This window comes from Antechinus flavipes, chromosome 3, assembly GCF_016432865.1.
Source record: "Antechinus flavipes isolate AdamAnt ecotype Samford, QLD, Australia chromosome 3, AdamAnt_v2, whole genome shotgun sequence".
In the NCBI taxonomy this organism is placed as follows: Eukaryota; Metazoa; Chordata; class Mammalia; order Dasyuromorphia; family Dasyuridae; genus Antechinus; species Antechinus flavipes.
In genome coordinates, this window is record NC_067400.1 from 85,694,980 (window position 1) to 85,716,425 (window position 21,446).

At 35.6% G+C, this 21,446-nt stretch overlaps 1 protein-coding gene across 2 annotated transcripts in view; it reads right to left on the minus strand.

Moving 5' to 3' along the window:
- Positions 1-281: 281 nt before the first annotated feature.
- GTF2F2 (general transcription factor IIF subunit 2) overlaps positions 282-21,446 on the minus strand; it is a 172,154-nt gene continuing 150,989 nt past the window's right edge. For both annotated transcript variants that reach the window (XM_051983841.1, XM_051983843.1), the window contains one exon: positions 282-965. In XM_051983841.1, the coding sequence (XP_051839801.1) occupies positions 846-965 (120 nt within the window). In that variant the 3' untranslated portion in view covers positions 282-845. The remainder of the gene's footprint in view (positions 966-21,446) is intronic.

Below are 21,446 nucleotides of genomic sequence, written 5' to 3' on the forward strand. Positions count from 1 at the left end.
TCCTTCTCCATGGATTAAGGCAAACAGGTGTGACTTGTCTAGGGTTACATAGCCAGTGTCTGAGGCAGAATTGGAACTCAAGTCTTCTTGAGTCCAGGCCCAGAGCTTTATACACTGAGCTACTATATATTTGCAGAGGCTTAATGTTGCCTGTCTCCTCTTCACCTTTTGGTAACTCAACATTTCTACTGAGTTAAAGAGAAACAATAGAGAAGTAGTTCTTCATTTTTTTACTCCTCAAATTAGAATCATCAGGGCCCCAAGAATATAAAATACTCTGGTACAAATTAAAATGGTCTCTTTTATTGATAAACTGAAACCTAAAACATGATCACATTAAAAAAAAAAAAAAAACTTAACAGGTAACATTCTTCTTGAGCATATTTCAGAGTGAAGAAGTCTTGCTTTTTTCATTCAGGAGACTGTGGTGGTCTCTCTTTCTCAGGTTTATTTTGAATCGATTGTCCACTGTGGGCAGATAATGGCAAAGTTTCATCCAAGAAAACATCTGCTGTTAATTCAAGTCTTTCCTATGGTGTTAGAAAACCTTTCCTCATTTGACATTTTAAAGTCAACACTTGAAAATAAAACCAATTTTTAAGCAAAACAATCCCTTGTATCAGTTTATTACAAATTTCTTTTATAAATAACTCCCCTCCTCCCCAAACTTTAGAAACTTTATTAAAAAACAAACAAAGAAATGAAGCTGGAGGAATTAAAAAGTACCCGTCACTTTACTCTTTAACAGACTGCTGAAAGTTTTGAGGACGGCTGCAGGGTTTGCTTAGTACAGTCACAAGCCCACCCTATCATCAGCTTCTTGTGGGCATATGGATTAAGTCATCCTAATCACTCTTATCCTCTCCTTGGTAATGTCTGTACTCTGGCTTCAGTTCCCAGGTATTTTTGTGGGTTCCCTTAACATTGTAAATGCCTATTTCTCTCAAGATTTCCTTCAGGTATATCTAAAGAAGAAAAAAAGAAACCACAACAGATTAGATTACAATGATAGACAATCACTATATTTTGCTTAAAATACAATTATTTGTTTGCCAGAGCAGACTTTTCCGTACCAAAAATTACGACCTGACAAATGTCAAGCTCTCAGAGGGATTTCTTGACTACAGTTTAAGAATTCTGCTATGCTGGCTTCTGACACTATACTATTAGTCATAGCACACATACAATTACCATGTATTTGAATTTATAAGATGCTGAAAATCTACGCATGTCATCAAATTTAAAGCAGAGGGGTTTTTTCTAGTTAAAAATACACGAACACCTAGCAAATTACTGGCGTTCAATGTTTATTATTATTATGATACCTCATTAATAACAGTTGTAGCAGTAATAATCCATCTCTGCCAACCCTGAGAGTAAATCATAGAATTCTACATGAAGTTACAAAGCCAGCAGCTGCAGAGCGGCCACAAGGGTTTGGAAGGGGATCAGAGAGGGTCATTATTATGAAGTAACCAGTGAAATGCCTATATACAAAATGCCTGTATCAGGAAATCTGGAACAGTCAGTCATGTTCTCAGTTACTCCTAGGTCATATCTTGGGTTGCAAGACATCATGGAAAATTCAGTCATGATAGCAAAGTGCTTCAAAATACACCGCAGCCTGCTGACTGGTGACCGTGGAGTCCATGTGTTAAGGGGGCATGCAATCCTCTACACTTCTTCCTCACCAACAGAAAAGTAAATGAGGCTACCTAAAAGGAAAAAAAAGGATCCAAACCCCTGTGGATTAATCTACTCAATACTGTGCTGTTCCAGTGTGTAAATACCTGCATCCCCGCTGCCAGATGAGGAAAGGAGAAGCATGTTAAAGTTGACCAATGTTAATTTCATTATTTCTCCTTTGAGGGAAAATTAGTCCCGACTTTCAGGCATGGTTTCAAAATTCCACTTCCTAGTCGGGGAATTAGAAAGAAGAGCCTTGGCTTCTGGGGCCCTTGAATGGCTTCCTGTTTCTCTTGGAATGTCAAGGGAAAACACCAGGAGCATCATTAGATCTCTCCTGTTGCTTTCTAAATGTGAATTTTTGGGGTGGTGGTAGTGAAGATAAAAGACAGGAAAATTCTCTTAGAAACTGACTTTACTTTGATAGGAGAAGAATTAATTTTTGATAAAATCACTGAAATTTTATGCTTGAATTTGTACAATTGTGTGATGGACAAATCACTTACTTGATTTTGAGGAAGCTCAGTTCAGTTGTGGTTTTTAAAGCAAAGCATTTTGGTTAGGATCAAGAATGTATAATCTGGGACCTGTAAATCTGGTTAAAAAAATTGGTAACTAGTTCAACACAATTCCTTGTAATTTTGTGTGTTTTGTCACATGCCTTTAAGAAAGGGCTTATGACAGAAAAAGTTCTGAACACCTGGGCTGAGGGATCTCCACAGAGAGCCTCTACTACCTCTGAAGGTCTAGGATTCTGAGTTTCTCAAGTCTATTGCTTAGCTCCTTGAGATGCACAATCAGGATGATAGGCATTAATAGGGAATGTTTGTAACTCATACTTCCCACAAGCATCACATATCAGAGGCTCAATGTTTTTAAAAAAAACAAAACAAAATTGTTTAAAAGGCTTTCTGTCCCATGACATCAGCACTCCCAGTCCAAGCCCAGCAGGTGGCAGCAAGGGATCAAGCTGGGGCCATGGTCTCCCAGTGACCCAGTAGGGCCCTCTCTGGATACATAGACAGAGATGCTTCTGAACCGCCCAGATGACAGATGCCTATTACTTCAAATTACATTTTTAAAAGGCGTACACCTAAGAACTCACGGAGAAGTTTCCATAAACACAAAGCTACAAATTCTTTGTAATCTAAGTACAAAATGGCCAATATGGTGATTTATACAGTCAGTTTCAGTGAATTAAGTAAATGGATGAAAAGCTGCTGCAAAACAGTGGTTTGAGTTTAAGGTTAAATGACTGAAAGAAGGTAAAGTAACAAGACCTCCCAGTATGAGAGAGAACTCCCGGTCAAGATTCCTTTCCTTGATAGCAACTATAATTTTGAGATACAAACTTGTCACAGCGCCGAGTTGGTGAGAAATGAGTTGGTAAGAGATGGGCATGAGTGCGCGCACGCGCACGCGCACACACACACACACACACACACACCCCTCCTTGGACATTTGATGTTTTGGGGAGGGCTCCCCCCACTTTTGCTTGGCTGGCTTGGTATAAGGATATAAGCATACTAGGTTTCCTTCACATAAAGACACCACCAATGACAGTAAGTCACAAGGCATGAACTTTGAATTCTTTCCCTTTAAATGGAGATATAGAGGTTGCAATGAATTATTATATTCTCTCACTTTGACTTAGTATTTATTAAGCACCTACTAAGTGAACAATTGTTAAGATACTGGTAAGATACCGAGTTCAGATAAACCAAGTCCCTAATATAAAACCAAACTTGATGATGCCTAAGAAAGGTGAGAAATATCATGGGAGGGCTGGAGAGATTTGGGTTTTAGAGAATGGGGGAGGGAGGGGAAGTGAGAAAGGCAGGACACTTAAGGCACTAGGAAACTGTGAGGTAGAAGAGCACAGGACAGAAGGGAGGAAAAAATCAATAGAGAGAAGAATAACAATGAAACAAGACAGAACAGATAGGAACACCAAACTGTGGAAGACCTCACAAGCTAAGAAGCTTGAATTTCACTGGTAAATAATGGGGAATGCTGAAAGGTTCTGAGCAAGAGTGATATAACCCATTTTGTGATTAAGGAAGACAGGACTGGTAGCAAAGTGTAACCTAAGTTGTAGAGGGAAAGAAAATAGAGGTAAGGAGAAGTATAGAAGGCTAATAAAATGTTATCAAAGTTCTAGAAGTCAATGTCTAGACATGGAAAAATGTTCCCATTTTCTATGCAAGAATTATCTGCTTGTTCTCAAATCTAAAACTGATGGGGTGCACATCTGCTTGACCTAAGTCAGCTAACATATAGATATCCAAAGAGGGAACTATGGAAGTCTGAATGCAGATTTAAGCATACTCTTCACTTTTTCTTTCTTGTAGTTTACCCCTTTTATTCTGATTCTTCTTTCACAACATGATTAATGAGGAAATGTTTAACACAATTGTACATATATAACATATCAGATTTCTTGCTTCTTTGGGGAAGGGGGAAAGAAGGAGAAAAATCTGGAGCTCAAAAGATTAAAAATTTTTTTTAATAATAGTTTTTTATTTTCAAAGTACATGCAATGATAGTTTTCAACATTGTGTTTCAAAATTTTCTCCCTTTCTTCCCCTAGACAGCAAATAATCTAAGTTAAACATGTGCAATTCTTCTTAATATATTTCTACATATACCATGTTGTGCGCATGTGCGCGTGCGCGCGCACACATACACACACACTCTCAGATTAAAAAGGAAAAAAAGCAAACAACAACAAAAAAGATGATCTACATTCGGTCCCCATGGTCCTGTTTCTGATGAAGATGATTCTCCCTATCACAAATCTATTGGAACTAGCCTGAAATCACCTCACTGTTGAAAAAAGTCAAGTGCATCAGAATTGATCATCATATAGTCTTGTTGTTTCTGTGTACAATATTCTATTGGTTCTACTCACTTCACTTAGCATCAGTTCATGTAAGTCTCTCCAGGCCTCTCTGGAACCATCCTGCTGGTCATTTCTTACAGAACAATAATATTCTATAACATTCATATACTATAACTTATTCAGCCATTCCCCAACTTATGGGCATCCACTCAATTTCTTAAGAGTTCAAAATCTTATACAAAAGTGAATGCTGAAAACCATCTACATTTGTAATTGGAAAAAATAAAATACTATTAAATTAAAAAAAGACACAGTTGTTAAGAAGAAAATATCAGAGCAATTGGACTGGAAAATGTTATAGCCTGAAGAAGGAGATCATATCATGGAGTCAATGCTACCATCTTTTGGCTACCAGCTAAGTGGAACTCCCTAACACATTACTGATATCCTTGTATGATTGTGGTTCATAGTTTGAGAAATATGTTGTGGTATAAATTCAATTATTCAATCTTCCCATAAGCGACTAGGTTACTTTGGCACTAAGTCTGTAAATTATTCAGGTAGAAAGAAACTGTGAGTAACATAAAAAGATGAGAAGGAGATTCATAATCTTCCAATAGGATCAGACTAGCAAAAATCTCTTTTTTGGGGGGTGGTTACTAAGTCAAGTTCTTAAGGAAGAACTGGGTTTGATAAATGCCATAAAGGCAAAACAATTATATGTAGAAAGAATATCCAAGGTATTTAGTATAAGAAGTGATTCTGAGTTTTGGAATTTGTCTCTTCCTCCTGTGGATTTTTTTTTTTCTTTTCATTATATTTTTTAACAAAGAAATCTGTTGATCAACTTTTTTACCACAAAAGATTGGAGAAATTTCTCACTACAGACTGTGTTCTAGTACTCTTGCCTGCACAGGATCTGAAGGAATCAACTGGCTCAGGTCCAGCAATTCTTCCTCAAAGAGCTGTGTGGGAGTGTTTACAGCCAAACTGAATTTGAGAAAGAAAGTCCTACAGGTTCTGCGAGAAAGAAAAGCAAGTCATGTGTGTGATCCTAATAGGGCAAAGAATCAGGAAACCAATGCAGGGGGAAAATGTGGTTTCAAGGCAGAAAAGTGGAGTTCTTTTTCCTCAGTCCATGACTCTTTGTCTTCCTTCTTCCTAAGCCTGAGCCAATATATGTAGAATCACATGGCAGAGCAGCCTACTGATTCTGATTCTTCCTTTCCTTCCTCCCACCCTTGCCATTTCTTTCAACCATTCAACTATCATTTCTTTTCTCTATGGATGCTCCAAACAAAACGATGGGTGATATCTGGAAAGGAATCTAGCCACATATGTGGGAGGCTCTGCATAAAAAATACATTTGAATTTCGAGAGGGTAATTAAAATATCCCACAGAATGAATTTACCTTTAAGTTAAATTTGAAACTTAAGCTCTCATATTTAATATGTAAAGTAAAAATGTTACTCAATTCAGCTTTTATTCAGAGATCTCATACAAATATTTATGCAAAGATTACATTTAAACTAAAAAAAAAAACCTTTTTTTGTATAATATAACCTCAGGAAAAGGAATCTATTTATATATCTATATCTACACATTTTTTTCTTTGGCAAAGAAGAAAATACAAATTTGCTAATAGCAAAATATATGAATGTTTTAGCTTGCTTCATTTCTATTGGTTTTTGTTAAAGAGCAAGTTGCCCACACAAAACTAACCTGGGCTTATGAATTCCAAAATAACACTTTTCTTTACCAAGTGAATTTCCTATTCTCAAGTGAGGTCTCTGCTTTAATCTAGGTACTTACTGCTTGGTTGTGATTTTATGTTCCACAGTTACTTTTAGAAGAGATGAAGGATGATGAACGAGTTTGGTACAAAAGAACAAGAAGTTATATATGAAATTCAATTTATAGGTCACTGCAAACGTGAAACAAAATGGCAGCTGATAATTTCAAGTAGAATATCCTTCTAGCTGAAGATTTAATAGCGAGAAAGGAAATTTTTAATGGCCAAAGTTCTTATAACTTTGGAAAGAAACCTGTCATGATAATGATAATTCTTACTAGCTCTGTGAAACAGGGCAAAGGTATTATGTAAAAAGAAAGGGAAAATAGAAATCAGTGTCCTGCTCCAAAACAAAATTCAACCACTCTAAATCTCTGACATGTGGTCATCTAATCTCTACTGGAGACCTATTGAGAAGGGCCATTAACTCCCACCTCCTGATGTATCTTATTTCACTTATGGACAGCTCTCTTTCTGTCTTCTCTAACTCTTTTTTTTTTTTTCTTTTTCTTTTTCTTTTTATTGACAAAACATATGCATGGGTAATTTTTCCACACTGACCCTTGAAAAACTTTCTGTTCCAAATTTTGCCCCCTCCCCTCCCAGCCCCCAGGTGGCAGGTAGTCCAATTCATGTTAAATATGTTAAACCCAATATATGGATATATATTTATACAGTTATCTTGTTGCACAAGAAAAATCAGATGAAGAAGGAAAAAAAAAAAACCTGAGAAACAAAACAAAATGCAAGCAAACATCAACAGAAAGAGTGAAAAATGCTATGTTGTGGTCCACACCCAGTTCCCACAGTCCTCTTTCTGGGTGTATATGGCTCTCTTCATAACTGAATATTTGGAACTGGTTTGAATCATTTCATTGTTGAAGAGAGCCATGTCCATCAGAATTGATCATCGTATAATCTTGTTACCATGTAAAAAGATCTCCTGGTTCTGCTCATCTCACTTGGCATCGGTTCATGTAAGTCTCTCCAGTCCTCTCTGTATTCATCCTGCTGGTCATTTCTTACAGAATAATAATATTCCATAAAATTCATAAACCATAATTTATTCAGCCATTCTCCAATTGATGGGCATCCACTCAGTTTTCAGTTTCTTGTGACTACAAAAAGGGATGTCACAAACAGTTTTGCACATGTGGGTCTCTTTCTCTCCTTTAGTATCTCTTTGGGATATAAGCCCAGTAGAAACACTGCTGGGTCAAAGGGTATGCACAGTTTGATAACTTTTTGAGCATAGTTCCAAATTGCTCTCCAGAATGGTTGGATCTGTTCTAGCTCTCTTCTACAAAACCCAATCTAACAGATTAGGTATATGAAGGAACCAACAGGCAGACCTAGGAAAAACTTTTCCTTCTGCTCCCCAATGTCCAGGGATAAAGTAATAAATGAAGACATTCTTGAGAAAAAGTAACATGTACCGATACCAATAATCATATACATGTAAATGTCTTCAATATTGTATCACCCCATTTGTCTAGCTTCTTCATGGAATGAGATGTTCCATCTGTAAGATTGTTCATATCTCAAATAATTGAAAATTATGACCTTTAAAATTATTCCTTGTTTCTGTCATTTTAAAAAACATTAAAAAAAAAAAAAGATTCACCATCTTTTATATTGTTTTGTTAGAATACACAGACAGGACAGTGGGAAGAACAATGGCCTCAGACCTAAGGGGCCTGGCCTCTTATTCTTATTGACTGATCAGTTATGGAGAACGCTGTAAGGGGCAGATAGGATGATCATGACGACAATTTCTCCTTTATGAGCTTCCATCACCCCATGAATTCTCAAGAATCTTTCTAGCTCTTTAAATCTATGATTCCTATGACACTATGAAAGTAAAGCTTCGCAAAAGTTCCACAATAAATTACAATAAAGCCAATAGTCCCCAGATTTCTAAAGCAGAGACTTACCTGACAAGGTCAAGTGCATCTATTACTGATTAATTAAGCAAAAACTTTGATTTCTAACTGATTCTGATGGATGCCACATGCCAGTATCTACTCAAATCCTTTCCACAATCTGACTTGAAGGTTTAAGACCTTAAAGGGCATTTCCTCTGTTCCAGTGCAGGATTTTAATGCAAAGCAATATATGCTGGGCACTGAGGACACAAAGATGAGATGAAAGAAACTGCTTGGTGTGTCAAAGAGTTTCCTTTCTACTGGAGTAATCATCATTTAAAGAGGTAATTGAAAGAAGACTGATTTAGGGGAGAGAAGGGACAATGCATGGAAAATCTCCAGCTGAAAAAGCTCTTGTACATTAGCACCTATGACTTCAGGCTCTTGTTCCAGTTAATTTCTATTACAGTAGCTCCTCAAGACAACTGAAATATGACTCATTTTAGTATGAATGTGTTTTGCCCACAATTGAATTTACCCTCTGCTTAGCTGAGAATTCTGTTCAGTATTTTCTGAGTTTCTACTGGCTCTTTTTTAGACATTCGTAGGAAATTACTTTTCCTCTAATTCTTTTCCCACTTATGACTTTTAATTTCATATACTTTTGCCACAGATGATTTAGACCCATAACTTTCACCATTTGAAACAGCCTCCTTCCTTAACTCCTTTTCAAGTTAAATCACAATTCAAAATTTGATTATCAAAGAAAATTCTAAATGACTGCCAGGCAGGATCACAATACTGACCAAACAATAACCCAGACACGTATTCAAGATGCTCTTCATATGTTGCTCTTTCCAAAAACTTATGTTCCTTTGATGTGCTATTGAATATAATGAACTTTTTGTAATCTGGATGTGAGAGGACCAACTTTACCTTAATATAATTAACTTAGAATTAAATACCAACATGTAAAATTGAACATGATGCTATAAATGAGATCACAGGATTGATACATGTGGTTTCTATGGCATCTTTCTCTACGTGATATTCTCATGTTATAACAACTTATTTTGTGTATGTAATGCTTGATGGTTACAAAGCACTTTAAAACACCATCACTTCTACTCCTTTCAGTAACCTAAAGAAGCCACTGAAGGGCAAGTATTATTATCATCCCCGCCCCTGTTCAGATGAAGTAAAATCGAAGATGAAGTGATTTGTTCTGTGTCATACAACTGGTATTTTGGGGAGGGAGAGGGGTAAATGAGGGGGGAGAGAGAGAGGAAAGAGAGGGGTAGAGGAGGGGGAGAGAGAGAGAGAGAGGGAGGGAGAGAGTGTGTATGTCAGTTAGAGTCTGGTCCTTATGATTTCAAATCCAAGGATCTTTTTGGCCTATCTCACTGCTTAGATGGCTTAGACAACATCATAGAGGATGCTTTAAATTAGGTTCCATAGGAATGGTGGCTACCAAGGTGACAGGGCATAATTAAATGAATTCTGAATCTGTTACCTAGGAATACATACATGAAGCATCAAAGACACAGAAAACAACAGATAAAGATTAAGATGGCAAAATGTCTTTTTGAAAGCTGTGAAATGAATAACAGCACCTCAGCACTCTGACAATTACATTAATGAGATTGAAAGAGAAAAATCTTCTTTACTGAAGGAAGAAAATATATTGACATCATTGAAACTGAAATTAAAGGCAAGCTTAGAAACTCTGTAGGTATATTTTGTATCAATGAATTAGCAGCATTTTCAATGAATAGAGAATTGTTCATATTAAAAAAAAAAAAAGAATAGGTTGATATGCCCAAAGGGCTATAAAACTGTGCACACCCTTTGATCCAACAGTGCCTTTACTGGGGTTATATCCCAAAGAAATCATAAAGGAGGGAAAGGGACTACTTGTGCAAAAATTTTTGTAGCAGCTCTTTTTGTGGTAGTAAAAAATTGGAAAATGAGCCGATGCCCATCACTTGGGGAATGGCTGAACAAGTTGTAGTATATGAAAGATCATAGAATATCACTGATGAATAAGCTGCTTTTAGAATGGTCTGGAAAGATTTACATGAACTCATGTTGAGCAAAACAAACAGAACCAGGAATACATTGTACATAATAACAGCCAGAATGTGTGAAGATCAACTATGAAAGACTTGTTTTTTTCTCAGGGGTTCAGTGATCCAAAGCAATCCCAATAGATTTAGATAGAAAATGTCTTCTGCATCCAAAAAAAGAACTAAAGAGGAGACTGAACATAAATCAACATATGCTATGTTCACTTTTTTTTTTTAAACCTTTCCCATGTTTTTACCTTTTGCTCTGATTTTTCTCTCCCAACATGATTCATAAAGCAATGTGTATTAAAAATAAAGAAATTTACTAGAGAAAAAAAAAGCCTGGGTTGAGAGAAAGGTTTAATGTCAATGATAAGATTAAATCTTTATGCATCATCCCATTTAACTAAAACGAGTTGTATTTACTCATTTTTTTAACCAAAAGGAAACATCTTTCAAATTTAGCTTCCAATAACAAAATTAAAAAGTTACATTTTATTTTCCTACTTGATTATTATTCATTGGGAAGGTCCCTTTTTAAAAAATAGTATTTTTTTCCAATTACATGTAAAGACAACTTTGAATATTCATTTAAAATTTTTTTGAGCTTCAAATTTTCTCTCCCTCTCTCAACTCATTTCTCCCTAAGACATTAAGCAATTGGATATAGATTATACACAATCATGTAAAAATATTTTCATGTTAGTCATTTTATGAAAGAAGAAACAGACCAAAAGAAAAAAAAAAGACACACAAAAAAGAAAAATAGTATGCTTCAATCTGCATTCAGAAAAGTCACATTTTATAATAAAAAGTGGCTTGTATACATCCATATATATAGGAAGCAGCAAAAGAAATAAAAACTCAGTCTCAGGAAATATCAAAAGGAAGGGATATCAAGCTATCAAAACCATCATATCATTTCCCCTTTCTGCATCACTCCCTCCCTTCACTCCTCACCTTTTAAACAAGCCAGAATAGGAAGTTAGGGAAAAAAAAGCAGATTTAAAAAGACTGAAATTATTCCCTTCAATTGACATAATTTTAGGAAATAAACATAAGATGGTGTTAGAAGATTAAAGTTATAACACTTACTATGTCTTGCAGAGAATGACACTGATTATTCTAGAAAGTCTACTGAAGGAACACTGATCCTTATATCAAGCATAAAAATAAGTTCCAGACCCCAAAAAACTCTCCTAAAAAACCAGGAACAATTTAATAAGAATCAGCAGATATTAAAAAAAATAAATCAGGTTTTGATTTTATTATTTTAGTTTAGTGGAGCAATAATAAGAAATGGAGACAGGAAGATGGGGCAGTAGATGATATTGGTAATAGTATTTTCCTGATTTAATATCATTTTTTTTAGCTCAATGTTATTTGAAAACCAATTATAAGGTTTTTAACATTGGTACTTTCAATTTTATTAGGTAGTACCCATCTCATAAAATTGCTCCTGCTTGACTCTGGGATGTATGTGATAATTCTAATTCAACCAGCATTTTTTTCCTACAACAATATAATACTTTATTAAAATAGCTATGCAGTTACCTTTCTGATTGCACAAGGTAATATAATATGTCACTAATACAATGGTCTCTAATTTTGTCAATGTGATTAGTCCCCTCACTGAAACAAATTTAAATTCTCAAGAGATAGCATAGGATATGATTTTTTTGAGCTGTGACTGAAAAATTCAACACAATGATACAGTATAGAGCAAAATTAAAAGAAATATAAAAACACAAATAAAAGTACTTTCTTTCCCTAAACTTTAATTAATCTTATCACAAATTTAATTGGTTATTCTTAACAAAGGTAAGTACCATTTAACCTAAATCTTGTCTCTAGTTCTGAAGCCTTCTGGAATATATGAAAATGGTAATCTGTATTCTTTTTCTTAGGTGTTTATTTTCAGCAGAAATTTTTATTATCAGCTTAATCTTATATAGTACCTGTCATTTAAATTCTGGTTACCTTGTATCCCTTATCTAAGAGTAACCCTTTAATTCCCTCAGTGAAAGATTGTATTTGGCTTTCTAAAGTCAAAGACTACAGCCCCCTACACTGTCCCCTTTATGATGAAAAACAATTGGTTCTGTTGGTGTTGGGCTGTTATCTCTGCTACTGTGAGGTTAAGCTGGTTTATTACCTGAGCAGCAATGAGCTAAGATTTACTAATGGATGTCCTAAATCTGTCACCAATAAGTTGAGCCTCAGGGTAGTAAGGGATGAAATACTTGGTTGCCTGGGGAAGGGGCAACTCAGGCCAGTTCAGAAACAAAACAAGCTAAAGTTTCCTTACTTATCAATGATGGAATCAGACCTATGAGTAGTTGTTGCTTGCACTTCCAGCCTCGGGGTGATAGGGAGAACTAATCTCAGATAGAGACAAAGAGAGACACCAGACATAAAGACAGAAACAGACACATGTAAACATACACATACACAGAGACAGAGAAAGATACAGACACATAGAGAGAAAGAGACAGAGAACGAGAACTAGAGCGCAAAAAAGAAAAATTATCAAGGATTCATATTACATTTTTTTTCCTGTAAATCACTTTCCCTGTGTCCATCTCTTTTCATTCATGAGTTTCCCAACAATCATACGATGAAATAACTTCCATATACTCCATCCTCTTCCTTGTAAATAGTTTCAAATCACAGTCTGTTTGAAAGCAGTATACCAGAAGTTGTTTTTAAACCTGGTACACACACACACACACACACACACACACACACACACACACACACGTCCAAAACATCAGACTCCGAAATATTGTACAGTTAGCCTGTGAAGGAAATCAAAAATGTAGTCAGGTAAAAATATAGGGATTGGGAATCCTATGTAATGGTTCTTAGTCATCTCCCAGAGTTCTTTCTCTGGGTGTAGCTGATTTAGTTCATTACTGCTCTATTGGAACTGATTTGGTTCATCTCATTGTTGGAGATGGCCATGTCCATCAGAATTGATCATCATATAGTATGGTTGTTGAAGTATATAATGTTTCCTGGTCCTGTTCGTTTCACTCAGCATCAATTCGTGTAAGTCTCTCCAGGCCTTTTTGAAATCTCCTGCTGGTCATTTCTTACTGAACAATAATATTCCACAATATTCATATACTACAATTTATTTAGCCATTCTCCAATTGATGGGCATCTACTCAGTTTCCAGTTTCTGGCCACTACACAAAGGGCTGCCACAAACATTCGTGCACATACAAGTCCCTTTCCCTTCTTTATGATCTCTTTGGGATATAAGACCAGTAGTAACACTGCTGGGTCAAAGGGTATGCACCTGATATATTTCTTAAAAGGAGTCAGTCATTTTATCAAATTTTGTTAACACACAGTATGCAATGATATAGAATAGAATAAGAAAAATATAGTAATTTCTCTAAAATCTTACTCAATATAGTCATTCAAAGGTATAACCTCCAAGACTTTCAAACATACTCTTCAAGAGATGAAGGAGAATTTTAATTCACTTCGTCAGACATGTGGGGGCCTTACTTCTGAATTACTCTGTCATCATAAACTTATCTGTAACTTGACCTTGGGGCAGGTAGCAAGCACAGTCATTATAAAAGAACACTGTGGTCTTCCAGGGGTGGAGCCAAGATGGCGGAACAGGCACACACGACTCTCTAAGCTCCTCTCATTACCCTCATAACCAACTATTTAATCCAGCCTCAAAAATAAAATAAAAAAAAAATAAAAGAACACTGTGCTGAACTCAGAAGTTATGACCAATGTTCAAGTCCAGGCTCTACTGCTATTATCCATACTGCAGTATGGATAAATCATCTTTGCTTCAATAAGATTTCTTCATTAATAGCTCTTTGACAAAAAAATCTCTAAAGTTCTTTCTAGGTCCAAGATTCTGTGATTCTATGACTTGGTGATACTTTTTAATATTTCTTTTCACTCCTGTGTTTGTCCTTCAAAGTTTCTCTGTAGCTCTGGTCTTTCCATCAAGAATGCCTCTTTCCCCCCAAAAGGTCAATCCATTCTGTGCCCCAGATGTTGGATTATATAGTCACTTATGCTGAGTAAGTTATTCTTAGCCATAAGCCTAGATCCTTTGTACTTAGGAACACTGCATTCCAAGTTCTCCATTCTTTTTAAGAGTAGTATCTGCTAAACTGTGTATGATCTTGACTCTAGCTTCTCAGGACTTGAATTTATTTCTGGCTCCTTCAAGTATTTTTAATTTGATCTCAAAGCTATGGATTTTTTTTTTTTTTTTTAGAAGATGACCAGTGGATTTTGTTTCCATCTTATCATCTGATTCTAAGAGTTCTGGCCAGTTTAAAGATTTCTCGAAATAGGAATTCTATTGGTCATGCCATTCAGATTGGCCAATGAGTGTTAATATCCTGGTTATTTTTTTGCAGGCTGGCATAGATGCTGGAGTTGAGACTTTGCTTTGAGTCTTAAATCTAAAGCAGACCATTGCTGCTACTGCTGGTTTTGTAACTTGCGCCCCTCTCCATCCCTACTCAGGGCATCCTTACTCAGAAAGTTTACTGCTGTGCACAAGTCCCCTTCTCATTTTGCCCTTCATCTGTTACCCAGGACTGGATTGTAGGAAACAAAGCTGCCAGTTGGCACCTATCTCTGTTGCAGTGCCCTGATGTGAGTCTGGGGGTACTACTTATGGATCTGAGACCTCTGGACCTAGAATTCAGCTTCTTTCTGTGTCCTAGAGTTCCACAGACTGCTCCAACCTGACACTGTTTTCAATGTCCAAAGACTATCTCCTTATACCAAAATGGACTGGACAAAGGATTCACTATGATTTCTCTGGATTTCCCCATTAGCATCTGGGCTGGTATGCTTTATGTATTGTTAGGAAGAATCTGTAGAGAAGAGTGCAGTGTAATGCTTCCTATGTCTCTGCCATTTTGGCTCTGCTCTTCATCTGGCACTGTTACAAATATAAAACTAATTTTAAAATTCACTTTATTCCACTGTATCAGTGGAAATTCTTCATTCCTCTTTGGCTCTAATCATCCTAGAAATCCCTGCATCCTGTGACCTCTTCTGGGATCGGTCAATTGCTCTTAGAGTATCCATTTTCAAAAGTATCCAGAAGTCAGCTATGTTCACTCGTTTATTTTTTTCCTCTGGACTTTGGTCTTGACTCTCCAGACTTTTTTTCTCTATCATGTCCTCAAATAACTTCTTCCTTTGTCCCTGCCTTTAGCTTTTCTGTTTCATTTTATGTGCTGTCTTCCCAATTAGAAGATAAGCTTTTTGAGAGGAAGGAATGTCTTTTTGCTATTTGTATTCCCAGTGCTTAGCACAGAACTTGGTACATAGCAAGTCCTTAATAAATATTTATTTACTTAAAAACATATAAAATCAAATCATAAGTTAAAGAGAAAAATATTATCTTTGTTATGATAAATTAATCAAAGATACCTAAGAAAGTTAGTGATCTACATATATTTTTCTGGTTCTTTTCTCAGGCAGTAAATTCAATTTCCACAAATTTTTACTAAACATTTACTAAGTAAGTGCTGATGGGCACAAAATAAGAGTGACAACACGCTGTGTGCATAATAAAAAAAAAGTAAATACCAAGAATGGTAACTGCTTAAAAAAAAAGTCATGTGCAATGAAGTGTTCAGTAAATAGTTTTAACACATCAGAAGAATATTTCTACTTTGATAGGTAGAATTAAAAAAGAACCAAGGTTCGCAAGAATTGAATCTCCACTATATCTCACATCTCAGAAGTTTTAATTACTGCTTTTTTTCTATTTTTACATTAAGAATCTTATAATTTAATAATCATTAATTAAGCATTATTATTTTCACAATATGTTTCTCTATATATCAATATCGCTCATGCTTTCTCTCAGTTAACATTTTTTTGTCTGAATTTCACAAATATGTTTATTCTCCAATCAAGTCTTTTTATATCCCTTTGTGCTATAAAAGTGGCTCTGGGCTTTCAAAGACTGTGACAGCACGGTTTGACAGCCTTAGTAATACTTCAGGGATTGCTCAGGATGGGCTAAAGCATGCTTATTCTCCAAAAGACTCAGAGAGGCTCATCACTAGGTTTATCAGAGTGATGACTTTTTCAGGCACAGAAATTCTTAAAGACCTTCCACTAAATCCTAGAGAAACCCAGCATTCTGGTGGAAAGAGTACAGATTGTAATGAGATAACAGAGTTATCAAGTTCCTGAAGCTCAGATTTCATTCCCAAGATCCGATCTACACAGATATGACAGTTATGCTAATATGAGTTAAAAGCTAGTTATACTTCTTGAAAAGGCATTTGCTCTGAGTCCTAGCGATAGAAGTGTCACAGACAAAAAGGAAAATTATTCAAGTATGTCCTGAGTCCCTGAAATCTTTAAATCTCTGCATGAGTGACTTCTGAAAAATCAAAAAAATTCACACCAGATATTTGTTCTCAATTAATACGTGAGGAAGAAAATATATATCTTATATCTATAGAATTTATTTTAGGTGCCATAAAACAATGGATTGGTTTTGTACTTTTTTCTGGGGAAAGAAGAAAAACAAGGAAGGCAGATGATACTCCGGGAATGAAAATGGGAAAACAAAAACGTAAAAACAAAAAAACTATAAGTAGACCAGAAGACCATATGGATTAAAAGAAGAAACAAAGAGGAAACGAGGGGAAAAAAAGTGAAAATCAGGAGAGGGGGAACAGTTAAATAAGTCTGAGAGTAAGTTTTAGAGATTCAGATTATTCACACTTTTAGAGCATAAGCTGAATGGACAAATATAATGTTTAAATTAATGTTCAGACCACTGATGATAGTATTTAATGATAAATATAGTAATTAGAATAGTTTGCCTCAGAGCAAGAAATGTTATTCTTTCTTAAATAATGGGTCCCCAAATGGTATGACTTATATGCTACAAATATTTAATGATCCTCTAGAGATATACATCTGTTCGCATTTAGATACATGCTGCCATCCCTGCCTCATGGACAAAAAATGCTTATTACAGATATTTTTGAAGAAAAATTTTGGTATTTTTAACCTTTCATTTTTGAATATAATTCTCTCTCCTTCCCCAGGCAGCAAGCTATGCTTTATAACAGACTTTTAAGAAAAAGGGAAAAAAGTATTGTTCAGCAGAACTAACCAACATATATAAATATGTCACTTAAAGTGTAGTGTTATTTAAATTTATACAACACCTGACATCAAATTTTTAGAGATGCTAGAAAGAGACTTCATTCTGGGGGTAAAAATTACAAATATCGCCCCACCTTACATCTTCCTTTCCCCTTACAAGTTGTTACTCTTCTGTTTCAGGCTCACTTCCTTTCACCTAGACAATAGTACTAGACTCCTAGCTGAAAATATGCTTTCAGGCCCTCCTACCTCTCAAGCCATATAATTGCCAAATTAATTATCCCAATGAACAGGTCTGATATATAATTCCCTGGTTCAAAAACTTGAGGGAATACACTATTACCTAAGATAAACTACAAGTTCTCTGCTCTGGCATTTAAGAAACTCCATAGTCTGGCTCCAACTTATAATTTTTTTTCCCTAGCTATTTCTACTATTCCTCCTCTTCCTGTATTCTATGGTAAATACAAGCAGGTTTGTTGAATCATCCCTGATTTTATCCTCTCCTATATATATATATAAGTTGAGCCAAACTAATCTCTATTGTGAAAATAGGTGAATAGGGAAAGGAAGAGATAGGGCTGTTTCCTCATGACATTATTAATGATCTCTCCTAGAAATGGATGGTTGAAGGAATAGTGAAGGATTTTTTTCCTTTTGGAGGGGAGGGAAAAGGATTTAAAATGGGCCTTACCTAGTCATTATTTAAAAGGGAACAATTAGTCAACTTTTCACATGTTTTAGATTCCCTAATGATATGATGCTTATGTTTCTACTTTGTAGATATGAAAAAAAAATGTAAGGAAAGAAAAGAAATAAGAAGTTCAAGGCTAAAGATCAAAGTTAAAATTATGCCAAGTGATAAATAAATGGCTTCATTAGCATCTTGTCTGGGTAAGGAAACTTAGTTAAGAATTATAAAAGATTCTTTAAAATGGTTTTTACTGTACATGGAACACTGGAATCTAGCCATGTACTAACTGGCTTATTAGCTTCTGAATAACACATTCAACTTCCTGTGCCTAACGATTAAGTCTTATATATCTCCACAGAAGGCAAAGAGACCTTATGTGAAGCTGGCTATAGTTTTGGATTCTAAAATTAGTCTTTCAGAACCAATAAGGATTTTTGAAATAATGACACCAAAAAGTACATGGCAATCCAAGAATACAGTAAATAACAAAAATGACTCTGTTTATCATATAGCTTTTGGCCTGAAACATTACTAGAGGCAGAAATAACAGAGGAGGCATGGAGATGCATTTTAGGATGTCAGAAAATGCATGCTGTATGAGACAATCATTCAAAAGTAAATAAAATGTAGGTGTGAACAATACAAACTTTTCATAATGGGACCAATATCTTACTTTTTCTGTAGGATTTACTTCAATAAAATTTAGAGTGAGTGACTCTGTATAATATTATGGATGAATGAAAGATAAGACAGTCCACTTTAGATTTTTAAATTTTCTCCTACCGATTCCAAATAAGGCAAGATTTCTAATAATGCACTAAATCCAATTTTATAAATACTATGATATAACAGTTAAAAAGCTAGCCTCAGAAATAGGCTTGGGTTGAAATCTCCCCTCTGACCTCTGATACATACTAACTAGGTGACCCTGAACATGTAATTTCACATCTCACAGGTCTAGATAATTTTCTAAGGCTCTAATTCGCAGAAAAGTGACAACCTGCATTGCAATAGGGTTTCTTGTACCACTAAAATCACTTGTGAGGTTTCTATTTGCTATAAATGGGGGGATTTATTTTTTTCAGTAGGTGGCTGATCATCAGCATCCTTTGGACTCTGTCAAGAGGAAAATCACTTCATGTTAGAAGGCAAAACTGATACAGTTAGCAACTCCTTTGTTCTCAAATGAAGACTAAATAGGTCTCTAGCTCAAATAGGAAAGGCATGAAGAAGGTAGGTTAAGTGAGAAAAATGAACAGATAAGAAAAGGCTTTAAAAAAAAGAGGATAAGGGAGGAACAAAGTGGGGAAAAAGGAAGAGAAAAGAAAAGAAGTGGAATAGCAAGGCAAAGATAGGAGAAAGGATAAGCAAGGAGGCAGATGGATAACTCTCCTCTGACTTTCAGGGAGATTATCTCTCACTTTCTGGGAGCAGCCCTTGTTGGTACTACTTTGGCAGTGCCAGAGCCATCACCAACACTCTCCCTATACCTGTAATGTCCAATTGAAGAAACTGTGACCTAAAACAACTCTTAAGTTTCTAAAGATTAGTAAAGTGGGCATCACTACTGCATTGTAGGGATTATTAACTTGGGGTTTAGAAATTTGTTTTTTAAAAATATTTGGATAATTTTGTCAATACACTTAGCATTTTCTAATAATCCCATATAATGTATTTTACATATTTAAAACATTATTCTGAGAAGGGGTCTATAGGCTTCACTAGACTAGACTAATGGGTTCCACAACACAAAAAAGGTTAACAATCCCTAGTTAAACTTAGAGAATTGAAAGAGGTGTCAGCTACAAAAAGTCAGAGATAGGCCGGACATCAGAAAAATTTATTGAAAGAGTTGTCAGAAAGAGAAATGAACTGCCCTAAGAAAGTGGATCCCACCTCAGACGAGGTCTTCAATTAGAAACTGGGCATATTGTCAAGTAGATTAGTAGATAGCACTTGAGGTGTCTCCTAACTCATAGTCTGGGATTAATTCTCCCTTTCTAGAGGTCTCCAAGCAGAGGCCAGATGGCTACTTGAAAGACATGCTGTAGAGGGGAATTTTGTTTGGGATACAGGTTGGACTAGATGGCCTCAGATACCCCTTCTAACTCTGGTGATTCTGTGATAACATATATCTGACAACTCTTTCAATAAGTTTTTCTGATGTCCGGCCTATCTCTGACTTTTTGTAGCTGACATTTACTGCCTGAACAGAACGAGGTTGGCCCCTCCTTCCCGTGAGAGCCTATCAAATACAAAAGGCAGCTATTATGCCCCACCTCTTTTCCTACTTTTTTCTTTGACTTGATAAACGGATAGGAAACTCACTATCTCCTGAGGCTTTTCCCCCCATCTTTTTGGATAGTCTTTATTATTAGGAATCTCTTCCTTTTCAGCTTTTACACATTGCTTTTGTAGTTCTGTCCAAGCAGAAGAAGTCTAATCCTTCCTTTTATGCCATAATCCCTCAATTAAAGATAATTTTTTCAAGATGTTGTCCTCCATCTCAAGACTTCTCTTTTCCAAACTAAAATACTCACTTTATTCAGTTAGAATCTGGATAGGACACAACTTCAAGGTCCTTCATAGACTCAATCAACTCTCATAAGTTTTGTTTTCCTCATCTTATAAATGAGGGTAATATCCATAGCAACTTCATTGCCTACACATAAGGCTATTATGATGATTAAATGAGACAGTGTATATAAAACACTTGATACACTTTAAAGCACTACATAAACATAAGCTATTACTGTCAGTATTGAGTTGTCACAATTGTGAGATTTCTAGATAAGTGAGATGTTACCATCATAGCTCTGGTGATAGCTCAGGAAAAGGTTAGGAATGTGGTTTGAAAACAATACATTAATGAAACCTCAGAAAAAAGTTAAGTGGAAATTTAAGTTTAAATAAAAAACTGTAAAAATTTTAGTTATCTTATTAAATGTACCCATAAGAAGCTTTCAGATCAAATTTTCTGTTATATGCTGAGGAAATTCATTGTTCAGGAAACTGAAAAGCTAAAATGACAGGAAATAAAAAAGCATATCCAATGCAATTCTTTCCATTGTTAAGGAATACCCTTGAATGCAAAGCATTAGTCACCAAAAAAATGCTAGAATCTTATAGTTTGGGGAAAAAAGTCTAGGAGCTTTGTGCCTTTTAAAGAATGTGATTGCAGTTCTAAATACACTGTTCAAAGAGCATCAAGATGAGGTATTTATTCTTTTGGAGGAGAAGGATTGAAAAAGAGGGTGACTGAGAGAGGAAAAGCCTATGATGGGTTAAATATTGACAATGAAGGATTTTATTATAAGTTAAACAAGTTAAACCAGTTAAGCAAGGTTGTTTTTTGGTTTGTTA